Here is a 17,794-nt window from a genome sequence, read left to right as displayed (position 1 = left end):
ACCCATGGTTTAATAAATCTAGAACACACCTTCAAATCTGACTAATCCATAATAAACAGAATGACATTTTACTTGATATTTTGTATTGACACCTCATGTAGTAATGCATTGTTAATATTTACCATATACGCAAACTGAAATTTTGTTTTAATAAATTTTATAAGTTACCCTCGGCTTGGGCGGCTTCTAATAATGTAAAGGGATTACAATTGATATTTTAATATTACCAGAAACCTTAAACATGTTTGTTTATACAGGATAACTTTTGTACGGACTCTGGTATGTATTAGTTGATTAGTAGAACTACAAGCAATGATGAAATGTTAGATAAACACTGCAGTTGTACAAAAGTTATCCTGCAATTACTGCTGTACAATAATTGACACCATCACCAATGTAGTTCTCATTACACACACAACTGAATATTCTTTGTATCTGTCTACATGTAGCATGTGAATGGCAATTCAAACACTGGTTGCTGATTCCTGTGAGATAAATACATAACATTTCAATTTCCACCTTTTTCAAATGAAGTCTAGTAATGCCTTAAACACAGGCGCGGGACTTCTAGTTTTATTTTTTTACAAATATATTTGTTTTAAATTGTTTTGATGTTTTTTTTTTAAATGGCATATATTTCAAAATGCATAATTTTTTTATTGAAATGAGAAGCGACTGCTTTAAGAGACATCAACTCACTTGAGCATAAACTGACACCATCACCACGGAAGTTCTGTTTGCATCTACACACTCCCTGTCCATTAACTTGCACGCAATCAGCATCTCGATGGCAAACATTGCGACATCTTGGAACAACTATTGGAGCTGGAATAAATGATAGTATTTCTACTTTATTATTTAACAATGATACAAAATAAATATTACATTATTTTTACTTAGCACTTTGAATATGGTAATGATAATCGTATTATTTGATAAATAATAAAATCAAAGATAAGTTTATGTGAGGACAAATGTTCACCATACAACTAAACATAATTACCAGCATTTGTTGGTAAACTACAAGTGACACCATTCCCAGTATACCCAGCAATACATTGACATCTGTATTGGCGGGTTGTGGGGTTGTAAATACAAGTTGCCAACGTTGGGTGACATCTTTGTTGACATGTTGGAGCAACTGAAATCAGAAGTAATGTTTTATTATTTGGTATTGTTTTGTTGCATCTTCACAAATATAATTGCTTGGTTTTTAATTGCAAAGGTTTGTCTTATGAGCTGGTTAAATGTGTATTATCCATAGTTCAAACTATTAAGTACATATGGATATTGTTTAACTTGGTCTACCTGTAGTAATTAATGGAACACAAACAACACCATTTCCAATATACCCAGCAATACATTGACATCTGTATTGGCGGGTTGTGGGGTTGTAAATACAAGTTGCCAATGTTGGGTGACATCTTTGTTGACATGTTGGAGCAACTGAAATAGAAAGTTTGTTTATTCCAATGTTTATTGAATGAATAAATGTAACTTGCTTTATCCTCCGAGGGCAGGGCGATAGTTGTTATAACACTGCTGTTCTGTTTTATACAACTTGTGCCCTCTTACAAGTTACCACGTATGTAACTTTGTGTGTGATTGTATGTTTTTATTGTATTGCTGACAATTTGGACAACAATAAAGACCACTGGGTTAGAGACATTGTTAAGTGTCTTTCCCAGAGACACATATGCCCACAATGATAGCAGTGAGGAGCCTTGAACTCGTACCCTCTGGGTATTATCAATGATTTTATTAACTTTTCAAGAATAAAACTTGTTTTACTTTTAATATCTACCTGTAGTGGTTATTGGATTACAAATAATACCATTCCCAATATACCCACCAACACATTGACATCTGTGTTGGCGATAAAAGGGGTTGTACATACAAGTTGCCAACGTTCGGTGACATCTTTGTTGACATGTTGGGTCATCTGAAATAGAAACCTTACGTTCGTTTGTAGCTTTTTACAGCAATAGATTGCAATTAACATTATCATTATCAACTTGTGTGGAATCTACTAAAGATTTAATATTAGAACACATGATTTACTTTAAGTTCCAATCATTATATTTCTGCATTGTACAGTAAAGGGATTGAACTTTAATAGCATTGTATAGATGAATAAATGTATTGGCTTTAACCGTACATGGCAGGGTAACGTCAGTTGTTATAACATGTGTTCTTTTTCATACACCTCAAGCCCGCTTAAAAGTTACCACATATGTAACTTTGTGAGTAATAATTTTTGAACGAATTTTATAAACATGTAAATTTACATGTCATATCTACAGTGTTTCTCTTTCTCAAAATCTAACCTGGATTGATGACACAAGTAACTCCATCGCCCGTAAACCCACGATTGCACCGACAACCGTATCGGCCTGTAACGGATGAATAGGCACATCTTCCATTTGTTGGATGGCACCTTGGGCTGCATGTCCCTGAAATAATAGGCAGTTTGTTTGTTGATTCAACAGTGTACAGCAGGTATGGTAAAAATATTGCAGTGTGTGTATTAAAAGCCAAACAAATAATACTCTTCTTTGTCTTATATATATTAATAAGTTATATGGCATGGTAATAAACTTTAAGTTTAAATTGGCATTATTAATTTCGATTCTAGCTTTGTTGTATAAAAGTAAAGATCCTAAAAATATATTACTTGATATGCAGTTGATACCATTGCCACGGTAACCGCGATTGCAACGACAATTATACCGACGTTCAGAATCGCTGAAAATGCATCTTGCTAATGTTGGATGGCACCTCGGGCTACATGTTTCAACTGAAGAAAAATTTAAGATAACTCAAACAAATCATTCTATAATAAACACATGTGTCTTTTTGCATAGCTTAAGGACTTAGACAGCCAATTTATACATGCTGGGTTACAGCAATTACCCAAAGTGGTGTGTGGGTGCACACATCATGGGCGGCATCAAATTTGCTGTCTGAGACCGTTTTTTTTTTACTAGATACAAAGGGCACAAACCAAAGAATATTGAACAAAACAAACCACGTATTCTGGTGCATGTTTCCCCAGTTCCAACATAGCCACCAATACAACGGCAGCGATTACCGCGCGCTGTTCTTTCACAAATTCCATTTACAGGATCACACATTCTACATATGTCCTCTTGGGTCAAGACTGAAATGCAATTCTTTGTTATTTTTCTTATCCTGCATGGCTGAGGTCTTATACCATGGTAAATAAGTGCATAGGACTAAATTTGTTCAACTGATTAGTCGCTGGGTTGGAGCAATGTTCAATAAGTATTTCACCCAAGGACACCCTTATAAGCTTCGAATCCAATATCCTTTGATTATGATATGGCCCCCTATTTACTAAACAAAGAGTTACAGCTACAGTTGTATATTAATATAGCTAATTAACTTATAAGCATTATACAAAATCTATCTTTCTTTCAACATTTTTAGAAGTCTAAAATAAATCAAAGTAACTACTTCACCTACTTGACTTAGATAAAGTACATCCAATATATTTTCCAATGGTGTAATCCACAAGTCCAATTGGACACACACATCTATAGAAGTATTTTTTAGGTCTTACAACGTTTCCCATGTTATCGTAGGTAGGACGTTTAGGTTCACGTTCGTAACTTACGAACGTCCTACAATAGGCTTTTCCAATACATCGATAAGAACCGAAAAAAATATCGTTTCCACATTTTACTGAGGTGTTTTGAGGTCCGCTGTAAACCGCTGAAAGACAGAGTAACAGTTCAGATTATGAAGAAGCCTAAACATAACATAATTTTTATAGATACGATAGAAAGATTAGAAAAGAAACAAAAAAATATGTTACTTATTTAATCAAATCAACAGCAAAACGACAATTGTTAAAACACGCAATGGATGAATAAAGTATGGGAAAATGCTATAGATACAAAATGTGGTAAAGAGCATCAATTAAAACTCGTGGCTGTTGCACCCAATATATAAGACCCTTAATATTACCTGCACGATCTGCAACGCATCCACTGTATCCATTCCCAGTAAAGTATCGCCTACATACGCAAACTCTCTGGGAGTTACAGATGGCATTACGTACACAAGGCCTTGGACATATGTTTCCGGTGTGATAGAACGGAGGTTCCGTTGAAACTAAAACAGCAACCAAAATAATAAGATATAAGAAGCATAATTATTGCACCCACTGGTTCAGTCCAAGTATTTACAAACTCACAAAACAATTATATAAAGAAACAAACCATGTATTCTGGTGCATGTTTCCCCACTTCCAACATATCCTCTATTACATCGACAGTAGCGTCTTTGTACACAAACTGCAAACTGAGGATGACACAGTCTGCATCTATCTTCATTTGATAAAACTGAAACAAAGTGTTTTGGTAAATATATTCTACATGGATAAAAACATACAGCACAGCAGGCCAGGAGTTCTGGTGTATACATGTCCAAAGTATTTGATATTATTGGTGTTACAGTAACGCAGTTATTATACAAGCATTATTTAAATCCTAAATATGTTTATGATAAGTAATATGCAAACTAATTACTTTACCTACCTGGTCTAGGCAGAGTGCATCCTTTACTGTAGTTCCCACTGCTTCCAGTGATGTATGTTTCAAGTCCATGTGGGCAAATACAAGCATAACTATACAGGTATCTTCTTTGTCGATTACGGTCCCGATTTCGGTCCCGATTTCGGTCTCGATTTCGGTCTCGATTTTGGTCTCGATTTTGGTCTCGATTTTGGTCTCGATTTTCCTGATCACGCGACGGATCATAGGCAGGATTGCGCCTTTGAAAACGTTCGCAACGTGCTTTACCAACACACTTATAAGTAGGACCACAATGGGCGGAACTTACAGTAAGTCCAGTTCCGCTGAAAACCGCTGAAACGCAAGATGGCATTTTTGTAAAATATAAAAGAAATTTTTGGAGACTTTTTACCTGACCGATCTGCAACGCAACTACCATTACTCCAGGTAAAGTAACGATTGCAATAACAGTTTCCAACTGAGTTACAGCGAGAATTACGTGGACACCGTCCAGAACAAACATTCACTTGTGAGGCTGTAAATAAAATTATAGCATTAAGATGTAATATGTTGTAAACATAATATACCCTAACTGCTAGGGTAGATGTGATGGTGCCAAAATAAAATTTAAAAAAACTTGTCAGTTTGAAAATTTAGTTGTTTTGAGCTTTAGTTGTTTTTAATTATAATAAATAAACAGCAATATTATAAAATGTGACAACTTAAAAATATTTATTAACTTTAATATATTTAACAAACCTGTAAAAGATACAATTTGCAAGATAATGAGAAGCATTAAGATCCTCATTTCCTCTGCTGTATGCTAAAGTACTGCACCCTCCTTCCTCAAAGCTTGAAAACTCAGAATGAAACATATTTTGCAAATTTTCGTTGCAGAAAATATTTGTGAAAAAGTTTTTGATCGGATAAGAATGCCTGGCGATGCCTATATTTGGTAAAATTGAGAGAAAAACATTAAGCTTTTTTCGGAACACGGTATTTACTGCATGCACGAACAATAAACACAAAGAAAAAGCTTCTGTCCCAAACAAATAGAAACCGCTGCAGGCAAAACCACAACATTGGTAGCAAACAGTCGTATTCTATATAAATTTATGAGAAATTTATATATTATATTCATTTTGTATTATGGTTGTTTAAAGTTATTAATTTTATGAAAGTTATGTTCAGGACCCATTACATAATGTTGAAGTGCTTCTTGGATTTATTGTGGATTAAATTTTGGTGCATTTTCTACAACATGTATATTACAGAAAATCAGAAAATACCAGAATTTTTTTTGTTTTACTTATTTCCCAGTTAGTACTGTCTACTCTACTACTAATGAGAAATCATATACCTCTAAATGTATTGCAAGCGGGGCCATAGGTCTATTTACAGATGGCTGTTATATAGCCTCAGGCTGTTATTGAAATACTTTGATATTGGATCTGCTTACACCAGGAAAACATTCGCATTATTAAACTTAATCAAATGTCATAAAATAATGTATAGCATGGCCAGTACACAGTTAAGTTTTCTGATGAATGTATTGTGTTATACTATAAACAGATGTTTTATATTTTGTTATTGGTAGTTACAGTAAACCTATTTTTGGTTGTTCTTATTAAGATAACAATGTTTCAAGGTCTTATGTTAGGTTGTCAGGTGGATTAATAGTTATGATCGCTGGATTAGTTAATTTGTACCTTAATTTTTTTAAATTTGTCTGGCGCAGTGGCACAGTTTGTTAGCACGCCTGCCTCTTACCTAGAGGTTATGGGTTCAAGGTTTATTGCTGCTACCATAGCAGGCGAATTTGTTCTTGGGCAAGACACCCAACTGCTCCAAACCAGTGGTTACAAAGGGTCTGAATCATTGGCTATATATAAAAACATGCATTTATTCATGTTTTAAACGTTAAAAGGTTAATATGTGTTTTCAAAAAAACCTTTTTAGTGAGTTCAGTTATATTTGCTACTAAATACTAAATATGTTTTTCCTTTGATTGAAATGACACTTACTAGACATCTATTGCATGTCTAAAACAATATTTATTTGAATTGGTTAAGTATTAAATTATTTTGTGAAACTTTAACTCATTTTCTGTGCAATGTAAGTTACTTATGGTGTTCTGTGACATTTACATTCTATTTAAATTGATCCCTAGGGGCATCATAAGGTTAATTTGGTTGTGTATGTGCAGCCTGTAATGTTATGCAAGGATATTCTGTTGCTATAAACAAAATTTCAAGGCGTTTACTTCGCCAATGTAATAATCTAACTTTGTTGCAGTTAAATATAATAACTGATTATATAATACAAAGTGTTTTGTCAAATGTTTTTTATTAAACTCATAATATACTCATGATTAAGATTAGTTTATATTATAATTTATTCCTGATTTAGAACCATGTTTTGCACCATAATTCAGCCATGGTACCAGTTCAGATTCAGCAGAGACATCATTTTTGCTATACTGGAAAAAAATGTTTTATATTTATATTGTATTTATGAGTTTAATACATAGATTATATAATTATCAATGAAAGCCACAAGAAAGCATGATGCTCACAATGTTGTAAAACTAGCAGAGGCATCATGCAGGCAATGGAAAGTTTTGAGCTTTTTTGGGCTATTTGGTACAAAGGTTGTGGTTTTGCCTGCAGTAGTTTCTATTTGTTTGGGACACAAGCTTTTTCTTTGTGTTTATTGTTCGTGCATGCAGTAAATACCTTGTTCCGAAAAAGCTTAATGTTTTTCTCTCAATTTTACCAAATATAGGCATCGCCAGGCATTCTTATCCGATCAAAAACTTTTTCACAAATATTTTCTGCAACGAAAATTTGCAAAATATGTTTCATTCTGAGTTTTCAAGCTTTGAGGAAGGAGGGTGCAGTACTTTAGCATACAGCAGAGAAAATGAGGATCTTAATACTTCTCATTATCTTGCAAATTGTATCTTTTACAGGTTTGTTAAATATATTAAAGTTAATAAATATTTTTAAGTTGTCACATTTTATAATATTTCTGTTTATTTTTTATAATTAAAAACAAATAAAGCTCAAAACAACTAAATTTTCAAATTGACAATTTTTTTAAATTTTATTTTGTCATCAACACATCTATCATATCAGGGTATATTATGTTTACAGCATATTACATCTTGCTATAATTTTATTTACAGCCTCACAAGTGAATGTTTGTTCTGGACGGTGTCCACGTAATTCTTTCTGTAGCTCAACTGGAAGGTGTTATTGCAAGCGTTACTTTACCTGGAGTAATGGTAGTTGCGTTGCAGATCGGTCAGGTAGAAAGTCTCCAAAAATTTCTTTATCTTATTTTACAAAAATGGCATCTTGCGTTTCAGCGGTTTTCAGCGGAACTGGACTTACTGTAAGTTCCACTGATTGCGGTAATCATAATTGTATTGGTAAAGCACGTTGTAATCGCTTTGAAAGGCCTAATTTCGAAGATGCTTCGCATAATCATGAAAATCGAGACCGAAACAGTAATCTAGAAAGGTACTATTATGCTTGTAATTGCCCACAAGGACTTACAACATACATCACTGGGAGATATAAAGGATGTAATCTACCTAGGGCAGGTAGGTGAAGTAATTAGTTGGCATATAACGCATTTATTTAGGATTTAAATAATGCTTGTATAACCCAACTGCGTTACTGTAACACCAATAATATCAAATACTTTGGACATGTATACACCAGAACTCCTGGCCTGCTGTGCTGTATGTTTTTATCCATGTAGAATATATTTAATTTAAACACTTTGTTTCAGTTTTATCAAATGAAGATAGATGTAGACTGTGTCATCCTCAGTTTGCAGTTTGTGTACAAAGACGCTACTGTCGATGTAATAGAGGATATGTTGGAAGTGGGGAAACATGCACCAGAATACATGGTTTGTTTCTTTATATAATTGTTTTGTGAGTTTGTAAATACCTGGACTGAACCAGTGGGTGCAATAATTATGGTTATTATATCTTATTATTTTGGTTGCTGTTTTAGTTTCAACGGAACCTCCGTTTTATCACACCGGAAACATATGTCCAAGGCCTTGTGTACGTAATGCCATCTGTAACTCCCAGAGAGTTTGCGTATGTAGGCGATACTTTACTGGGAATGGATACAGTGGATGCGTTGCAGATCGTGCAGGTAATATTAAGGGTCTTATATATTGGGTGCAACAGCCACGCCTTTTAATTGATGGTCTTTGCCACATTTTGTATCTATAGCATTTTCCCATACTTTATTTATCCATTGCGTGTTTTAACAACTGTCGTTTTGCTGTTGATTCCCTTCTCTTTGTTCTTCTTTAAAAAACATGATCTTCGCTATCGTTTTTGAAGAGATGAATAACAATTAACTTTTTCATACTCTGAACTGTTTTTCATACTCTGAACGGTTACTCTGTATTTCAGCGGTCTACAGTGGACCTCAAACAACCTCAATAAGATGTAGAAGAACTAATTTTCGATGTATTGGAAAAGCATTTTGCAATGCAACCGCAAGTTATGGACGTGAACGTGAAAATCCTACCTACGATGGCATGGGAAACGTTGTAAGACGCAAGAAATACTCCTATAGATGTGTGTGTCCAGTTGGACTTGTGAGTTACACCATTGGAGGATATATTGGATGTACTCTATCTAGGTCAAGTAGGTGAAGTAGTTACTTTGATTTATTTTAGACTTCTAAAAATGTTGAAAGAAAGATTTTGTATAATGCTTATAAGTTAATTAGCTATATTAATATACAACTGTAGCTGTAACTCTTTGTTTAGTAAATAGGGGGCCATATCATAATCAAAGGATATTGGATTCGAAGCTTATAAGGGTGTCCTTGGGTGAAATACTTATTGAACATTGTTCCGACCCATGACTTATCAGTTGAACAAATTTAGTCCTATGCACTTATTTACCATGGTATAAGACCTCAGCCATGCAGGATAAGAAAAATAACAAAAAGTTGCATTTCAGTCTTGACCCAAGAGGACATATGTAGAATGTGTGATCCTGTAAATGGAATTTGTGAAAGAACAGCGCGCGGTAATCGCTGCCGTTGTATTGGTGGCTATGTTGGAACTGGGGAAACATGCACCAGAATACGTGGTTTGTTTTGTTCAATATTCTTTGGTTTGTGCCCTTTGTATCTAGTAAAAAAAAAACGGTCTCAGACACCAAATTTGATGCCACCCATAATGTGTGCACCCACACACCACTTTGGGGTAATTGCTTTAACCCAGCATGTATTAATTGGCTGTCTAAGTCCTTAAGCTATGCAAAAACACACATGTTTTTATTATAGAATGATTTGTTTGAGTTATCTTAAATTTTTCTTCAGTTGAAACATGTAGCCCGAGGTGCCATCCAACATTAGCAAGATGCATTTATTCATCGCGCCAATACATTTGTCTGTGTAATTCTGGGTATACTGGGGATGGTGTTGCTTGTTATGCAACAACTTCTACAGGTAGATATTTATAAAAGTAAAACAAGTTTTGTTCTTGAATAGTTAATAAAATCATTGACAATACCCAGAGGTTATGAGTTCAAGGCTCCTCACTGCTATCATTGTGGGCGTAAGTTACATACATGATAACTTGTAAGGGAGCACAAGGTGTATAAAACAGAACAGCAGTGTTATAACGACTATCGTTGCCCCGCCCTACGAGGATAAAGCAAGTTACATTTATTCATTCAATAAACAATGGAATAAACAAACTTTCTATTTCAGTTGCCCCAACATGTCAACAAAGCTGTCACCCAAGATTGGCAACTTGTATTTACAACCCCACAACCCGCCAATACAGATGTCAATGTATTGCTGGGTATATTGGGAATGGTGTTTATTGTTATGCAGCACGTACTACAGGTAGATATTTATAAAAGTAAAACAAGTTTTGTTCTTGAAAAGTTAATAAAATCATTGATAATACCCAGAGGGTATGAGTTCAAGGCTCCTCACTGCTATCATTGTGGGCGTATATGTCCTTTGGCAATACATTTAATGGCAATTTCTCTAATCGAGTGGTCTCTATGGTTGTATAAATTGTCAGTAATACAATATAAAACAACCAATCACACACAAAGTTCCATACATGATAACTTGTAAGGGAGCACGAGGTGTATAAAACAGAACAGCAGTGTTATAACGACTATCGTTGCCCCGCCCTACGAGGATAAAGCAAGTTACATTTATTCATTCAATAAACAATGGAATAAACAAACTTTCTATTTTAGTTGCCCCAACCTGTCAACAAAACTGTCACCCAACATTGGCAACTTGTATTTACAACCCCACAACCCGCCAACACAGATGTCAATGTATTGCTGGGTATATTGGAAATGGTGTTACTTGTTATGCAGCACGTACTACAGGTAGACCAAATTAAACAATATCCATATGTACTTAATAGTTTGGACTATGGATAATACACATTCAACCAGCTCATAAGACAAACCTTTGCAACTAAAAACTAAGCAATTATATTTGTGAAGATGCAACAAAACAATACCAAATAATAAAACATTAATTTTGATTTCAGTTGCTCCAACATGTCAACAAAGATGTCACCCAACGTTGGCAACTTGTATTTACAACCCCACAACCCGCCAATACAGATGTCAATGTGTTGGTGGGTATACTGGGAATGGTGTCACTTGTAGTTTACCAACAAATGCTGGTAATTATGTTTAGTTGTATGGTGAACATTTGTCCTCACATAAACTTATCTTTGATTTTATTATTTGTCAAATAATACGATTATCGATGCCATATTCAAAGTGCTAAGTAAAAATAATGTAATATTTATTTTGTATCATTGTTAAATAATAAAGTAGAAATACTATCATTTATTCCAGCTCCAATAGTTGTTCCAAGATGTCGCAATGTTTGCCATCGAGATGCTGATTGCGTGCAAGTTAATGGACAGGGAGTGTGTAGATGCAAACAGAACTTCCGTGGTGATGGTGTCAACTTATGCTCAAGTGAGTAGGTGTCTCTTAAAGCAGTGGCTTCTCATTTCAATAAAAAAACATATGCCATTTTGAAACATATGCCATTTTGAAACATATTTTGAAACACCATTTAAAAAAAAAAGATTTATTTGCATATATTTATAAAAAAAATAAAAATTCTGTGCCTGTGTTGCAAGTACTACTAGCCCTAATTTGGGTAGAAATTGAAATATAATATACTTGTTTCACAGGAATCAGCAACCAATGTTTGAATTGCCATTCACATGCTACATGTAGACAGATACAAAGAGTATTCAGTTGTGTGTGTAATGAGAACTACATTGGTGATGGTGTCAATTATTGTACAGCAGTAATTGCAGGATAACTTTTGTACAACTGCAGTGTTTATCTAACATATCATCATTGCTTCTGCTAATCAATGCAAACGTTTTGACTTTTTTCATTTTCAAGATTTAGTAATGGTGTATTTACATTTATAGTTACACACAAAGTTACATTCGCGGTAACTCGTAAACGGCACAAGGTGTATGAAACACCCGTGTCATAGCAACTGTCATTTTCTAGCTACATGAGGATAAAGCAAGCCTAACATGCAATCATTCATTAATCTTAATTATGAGTATATTATGAGTTTAATAAAAAACATTTGACAAACACTTTGTATTATATAATCAGTTATTATATTTAACTGCAACAAAGTTAGATTATTACATTGGCGAAGTAAACCCATTGAAATTTTGTTTATAGCAACAGAATATCCTTGCATAACATAACAGGCTGCACATACACAACCAAATTAACCTTATGATGCCCCTAGGGATCAATTTAATGTAAATGTCACAGAACACCATAAGTAACTTACATTGCACAGAAAATACCAGAATATGTCAATACTCAACCAATTCAAATACATTGAAGATTTAAACTACTGATATAATATTATTCAACAACATTACCTATATGACATTTGATTAAGTTTAATAATGCAAATGTTTTCCTGGTGTAGGCAGATCCAATACCAACCTATTTCAATAACAGCCTGAGGCTATATAACAGCCATCTGTAAATAGACATATGGCTCAGCTTACAATACATTTAGCGGTATATGATTTCCCATTACAGTACTAACTGGGAAATAAGTGAAAAAAAAACACTTTTTTCAGTAATATACATTTTGCAGGAAATGCACCAAAGTTTAATCCACAATAAAACATAAGTATCACACTAAAATTATGGAATGGGTCCCAAACATAACTTTTATAAAAAAAAACTTTATACAACCATAATTATATAATCAATATATTATACACAATATGCAGTAATAAAATATATTTAAACTAAACAACACTTACATATTAGTTTTAAACTGCGGTTTGACTATTTACCCCAAGTTATACTGCATGATTGACACCTACCATTAAAAGACCACGAAACATCAACGAAACATGTCAGGAAATGATTTTTTATGCAGTTACTCAATAATGCTTACCTCCAACTTCAATCCATTTGAAAAGTGTTTAACTCTGCTGCACTCGTAACATACGCTGTACTATCCTGTCTTTCCAGTTGTGTTCTGTTTCCTTTTTCCAATAAGCAAACTATAACATTGGTTTAAGCGGGACTTGGGCGACTGAAGTGTTCTTGGTGTGCCCGGTGTTTTGAATGCAACATGTGCTTGAATGTGCCAAGGGCAAACGTGGTTTAACATTATTCAGTATAATAGCGAGTTACCGACGCCTCTATAGCTCAGTGGTTAGAGCACTGGTCTTGTAAACCAGGGGTCGTGAGTTCAAATCTCACTGGAGGCTTATCGGTTTTGCTGTGGGTCCCAAACTCCCTAATAAAAGTAAACACTGCATTTTTTTCTTGTTTATTTTACTACATCGTATAATTTTTGCGGCATACCACACAACACATATATATTGGAACTTTGCGAAGAAAACGTTACGGAAAACTTAAAACAAATCCAGAAATCTTCTAAACGAATCGGTCTCCATCAAAGCAAAAATATGTTTTTGTGCCAGATCAAAAGTGTCCGGCGAAACATCTTTTAGTTTCCTTTCAGTGTGATCTCTGACGTAGCTTTCTAGGTTGATCTGAATAAAAGAATCTTGTTATTACGTGATCAATATCTCGCCTCTATAGCTCAGGGGTTAGAGCACTGGTCTTGTAAACCAGGGGTCGTGAGTTCAAATCTCACTGGAGGCTATCTTTTCCTACTTTTAATCGAAGGGATTTTCGGATTAGGCAGTTAAATGACTTTGGGCCACCCGCAAACGTAACAAACTTATTCAAGTGCTTTGAATATATATTCCTTTTTCGTCGAACAGTTAATTGTTTACGATGCGAAATAAACATCGCAAATATGGAAACGGACGCTCATTATCTGCCTACACGGTCTCAAATGCGTATGAACTATTTCTAAATCATCCTTCTTATTGAAGGCATATACTTACGAGAGTTTTACTTTCAATAACAAAACGTATAGTAGGGTGGGGGAGACAAGACTGCTTAAATATCTTGATCGTGTTTTAAACAACGGTCTATAGGAGTTGCAAAGATACGGTTTTATAATTATTTGAATGCTACTTGTTTATACTATCGGACAAGAAAGCAAAATGGAAGTGTGTCCCATCTCCCCTCACCCTACTGTATTAAAAACAAGGTTTTCAATTACAGTCGATTCCTTTATTTACAGGTTACATTTCTCACCTCATGAGTTGACGATGGAGAAATATATTTCTCGTAAATTCGGGTCGCCAGTTTCTGTCTCTTCGATTCCTTTGCTTTCTTATAACTTTCCACTTCCAACCAGAAATCTAAATTTTCTTCGCTCATTTCCCGAGAAAGAAATTTTCGGAAAGCGTTCGTCGTTTCTGGTGAAAAGAGAATGTTATCAGCTTATACTTATATTTTCTATTTTGATTAAATATATTCGGAAGCAATGTAGGTTGGGTAAGATGGTCCATGTTTTTATTCTCTTTTATCGTCCTATTAGGTAGTAAACGAAAATATTAACAGAATTACATAACCGCAGAGCCGCGACTCTAAAAGAGCCTTGTTAAATGTTGAAAACACGATTAGGAAATATGGGTTTATGTGCTAACGACATCCCATCTTACCCCATATGGCATATAGTAGGTCCCTGTTAAAAAGTTTTTTTTCCGATGCTCCTAATTATAAAAGTAATTTTCATTTACCTTTCTTAGATAGAACTTCCTTGAGTGTAAGATCTAATGATTTTTTCCTGGTTTCAAGTTTAGTCATTGGAATGGGTGATCCCCTCCTGTTCAACGCGTATCGACCAGCTTTCTTCCCGCTTCTTTGCAACCAAGCAAAAAGATTGTCTCTGCGTACACAGAGCAACAGTTAGCACATTAGAATAAATATATAATGATCTAAGGTTGGTAACGAATAATCGTGTATAACTGTAGTGTTATGATATAGTAGGGCGGGGTAAGATGGGACACCTTTAACACATAGTATCGAAATATCCCGATCGTGTTTTAAACAATTAACAACGTTCTGTGTTAGTCAGGAGGATATAGCTTTATAATTCATTGAATGTTTTTTGTTTACAACTAAATGGGACGAGAAAATATAGTTTAAAGGTGTCCCATCTTCCCCCAACCTACTGTATAGTATAAGATGAAGTAATAAATTAATAATGTAAACGAATGAATTAATGTATTTAGATAGAGAAATGTAAACTGTCCTACAGTCTATTATGGACAGGTAGGATTTTAAGAATATATAGCTTATTAATATTCAGTCAAACTTACAGTTTTTGTTGAAGTTTTTCATTTTTATCGGAAGATTTTCGATTACTTTTTTTCAACATGCGTTCCTTCAACCTGGAGGTTGAAACGTCCAATCTTTTCACTCGATAAGACACAGAGGAACATACGGAGATGTTGGAAATGGATCCGAAATACTTCCTCTTTCCAGCTTTCCCGATGTTTTGAACGCGTCTCGTTTTCTTTACTTTCGTGAAGGGGGAATCCTGGGCAATAAAACCCCCGAATTCGAATCCATTCAAGTCTGACGTAGACGAACAATTTTGTTTCGATCGTCGACTTAAACCGTTTTCAATATCTCGCATCATGGTTCGAAATCCATCACTCGAAATCGAGAGTTTACCTTCGTATGATGACGTCGATTGTCTGACGTCACATTCAAATGACGTCATTGACCTTCGTCGGTATCGACTTGCCTGTTAATAAGTAGACTGCATTAAACAACATAAAGTAATGGAGTTCTACTAAAACCACATGCGGTCACGACAACGATGAAGCCATAAACAAATATAGGTCGCGGACTCTTTGCCGTTGTTTTAGTAATTTAGTTTTAATAACGGTCGCTTTTTATGAACTATTTTAGCAATGATAGTTGTTTCAGTAATGAAAAAAAATACGAGGTTGTCAAATTAGGTTTCAAGTAATTAGAAACAGCAGTTGGTTCTCCCAGAAAACATGATCAACTTTTATTAACATTCAAAACAAAGTTGAGCGATCTAATTTGGTTTTCCGTTGCCAAACATGTAATAAATTTTAATAAAAGTATGTAGCCTATATAATATAAAAAAAATTATACGAAAATTCGATTTATTAAAATACATTTTATCATTTTATTTCAAGTTAGAATATCTTTAAACGGGTTTAAAGACCAAGACGATTCTGCATACATTACAATACATTAGATTCGACATATTTTACTTACAATGCGATCAGGAACAACAGCGGTGGTTGTAATGTCTAAGCAACTCATGATTAATCCAAAAACAAACCTAAGATTCTGAAATAAAACATACGTTTAAAATTAAACGAAAGGAAATTGTTCAGTTTTCTTTCAATACCATATGTTCTAATGTATGAACAGTAAACTCCCTCTGTACTCCAATAGTTTAGCACTTTCTGAAAAATTATGCTCGACCAGAAAAACTTAATGCTTCAAACTGTGCGACACAGTGGCAACTTATAGGCCAGCACTTATAAGAGTCAACTGCTTAACTCGTTTATAACTAAGCACATAACTTACAACTGTTTAGACATATAACTAAAATCTTAAGTGAGTAGAACCACACAACAACATTGTGAGATGTGCGTTCTTCTCCGTCGCGTTAATTATGATTGCGATCCCTTCCACGAAGTTTACTTTTAACAGTTCCAACCAACGTGTCTCGCCCGATTAAGGATTACAGCCAAATGTTCACAACTTCACTGCGACTACGCATTATACAATTTGTTTCAACTCCTCAAACAATACAGGGTGGCAATTAAAACTTGGCAGCTTCGCCTGACTGTCTAAGTTCAAACCATAACAGTGTGGAGCGTTACAACAATAGGCGAGATAAGATTGTTGCAGCTTTTTGTTTCGCTTGTGAGACTACAGGCGCCGTTGTTTTAATACAATCTTCTATTGTGTTTGCATAAAGCGAAAACTGATCGCTTCTAATTTAATCCCTGACTGTTTTACCCCTCGTGGCTTCGATTTCTTAACAGTGTATAATCTTCAGATCGCTGGGTTCGGATCTACAATAAGCTATGCAATATAGTTACCTACGCACTAACCAAGCTTATATATTCCCGCAAAACTTTCTTCTTAACTTTCAACCAAGGTAAGTTTCACCTGCGCATGCACCTGACCTCATACACCTCACGTAGCGACACAACGCGCGGCATGCTTGTGACGTCACTGTAGCGCTTATGACCTCATTATCTGCACGAAACTGGGAGGATCGCGCTTCGAACAATGCTTCGAACAATGCTCCCGCTTTTTAACTTCGTACAAACTTCAAACGTACCGAAATTTCGATCAAATTTTTGCCTCGCGCGCAATCGGGAGCTGAACAATCATTTTTTTCTCCAGGTGTATGACATCACAAAAGCTATTTCCGTACGAAGCAATTAAACTTCTGCTCCTACATTCGCGCCATTATACAACAAAACTAATTGCTTCGGTTTTGTTCAATATATTACCTTTTTTTAAACATCTACTTATTTTTTTGTTATTACATTCATTGTTGTGGTCCATACACTATACAACACTTACAACTATGATCTGGCAGCATAGTAAAACAAAACAGCTAACTTGAACCTCTTAACTACCCAACACTGCATATTGTACTCAACACAGCTCTATTGCAACGAACCGTCTAATACACGTCGCTTGTAACTAATAATTCGCTCAAGGCACGTTGATTACTTTTAGTGCTTTGAACGAATACGGCGTTGCTTTCCCTGCTGTTATTATAACT

The 17,794-nt window shown here is 34.9% G+C and overlaps 3 protein-coding genes and 2 non-coding genes across 10 annotated transcripts; 3 read left to right on the top strand and 2 right to left on the bottom strand.

Annotated features, from left to right (window-relative positions):
• Window positions 1–66: 66 nt before the first annotated feature.
• LOC149729056 (uncharacterized) lies at window positions 67–13,189 on the bottom strand. 2 transcript variants are annotated; one of them, XM_089888936.1, is made up of 15 exons: window positions 13,028–13,187; window positions 5,298–5,484; window positions 4,951–5,073; window positions 4,563–4,892; window positions 4,245–4,367; window positions 3,991–4,137; window positions 3,487–3,735; window positions 3,029–3,160; window positions 2,675–2,797; window positions 2,328–2,453; window positions 1,805–1,942; window positions 1,309–1,446; window positions 1,004–1,141; window positions 700–825; window positions 67–485 (listed from the first exon to the last, which is right to left on the bottom strand). In XM_089888936.1, the coding sequence occupies exons 2-15, from the start codon at window positions 5,344–5,346 to the stop codon at window positions 352–354; spliced, it is 2,076 nt and encodes a 691-aa protein (XP_089745062.1). In that variant the 5' UTR covers window positions 5,347–5,484; window positions 13,028–13,187; the 3' UTR covers window positions 67–351. The 2 variants fall into 2 exon arrangements, with proteins under 2 accessions (XP_089745062.1, XP_089745063.1); XM_089888937.1 differs by lacking the exon at window positions 1,309–1,446 and having other exon boundaries at window positions 13,028–13,189.
• Window positions 5,959–12,192, top strand: LOC149729057 (uncharacterized). Of its 5 annotated transcripts, none has more exons than XM_089888941.1 (14): window positions 5,983–7,509; window positions 7,726–7,848; window positions 7,909–7,934; window positions 8,000–8,145; window positions 8,337–8,459; window positions 8,567–8,713; window positions 8,980–9,216; window positions 9,538–9,669; window positions 9,902–10,030; window positions 10,295–10,432; window positions 10,801–10,938; window positions 11,106–11,243; window positions 11,422–11,547; window positions 11,769–12,192. In XM_089888941.1, the coding sequence occupies exons 2-14, from the start codon at window positions 7,738–7,740 to the stop codon at window positions 11,900–11,902; spliced, it is 1,725 nt and encodes a 574-aa protein (XP_089745067.1). In that variant the 5' UTR covers window positions 5,983–7,509; window positions 7,726–7,737; the 3' UTR covers window positions 11,903–12,192. The 5 variants fall into 5 exon arrangements, with proteins under 5 accessions (XP_089745069.1, XP_089745068.1, XP_089745067.1 ...); XM_089888940.1 differs by having other exon boundaries at window positions 5,990–6,465; window positions 7,323–7,509; window positions 7,909–8,145; XM_089888939.1 differs by having other exon boundaries at window positions 5,990–7,509; window positions 7,909–8,145.
• Window positions 13,190–13,273: 84 nt separating the features above from the next.
• Trnat-ugu (transfer RNA threonine (anticodon UGU)) lies at window positions 13,274–13,346 on the top strand. The gene has a single exon. It is a non-coding gene; the product is annotated as a tRNA-Thr (tRNA).
• Window positions 13,347–13,392: 46 nt separating this feature from the next.
• On the bottom strand, window positions 13,393–17,530 carry LOC149729053 (uncharacterized). The gene is made up of 6 exons (XM_089888951.1): window positions 16,576–17,530; window positions 16,258–16,332; window positions 15,321–15,751; window positions 14,739–14,887; window positions 14,251–14,414; window positions 13,393–13,634 (listed from the first exon to the last, which is right to left on the bottom strand). Exons 2-6 carry the CDS (start codon window positions 16,303–16,305, stop codon window positions 13,494–13,496), a joined length of 933 nt encoding a protein of 310 aa, XP_089745077.1. The 5' UTR covers window positions 16,306–16,332; window positions 16,576–17,530; the 3' UTR covers window positions 13,393–13,493.
• On the top strand, window positions 13,674–13,746 carry Trnat-ugu (transfer RNA threonine (anticodon UGU)). Its single transcript has one exon. It is a non-coding gene; the product is annotated as a tRNA-Thr (tRNA).
• Window positions 17,531–17,794: the final 264 nt, after the last annotated feature.

The sequence above is a fragment of the Ciona robusta genome, chromosome 11 (assembly GCF_009617815.1).
Source record: "Ciona robusta chromosome 11, ASM961781v2".
In the NCBI taxonomy this organism is placed as follows: Eukaryota; Metazoa; Chordata; class Ascidiacea; order Phlebobranchia; family Cionidae; genus Ciona; species Ciona robusta.
This window is presented reverse-complemented; position numbering and strand designations above follow the sequence as displayed.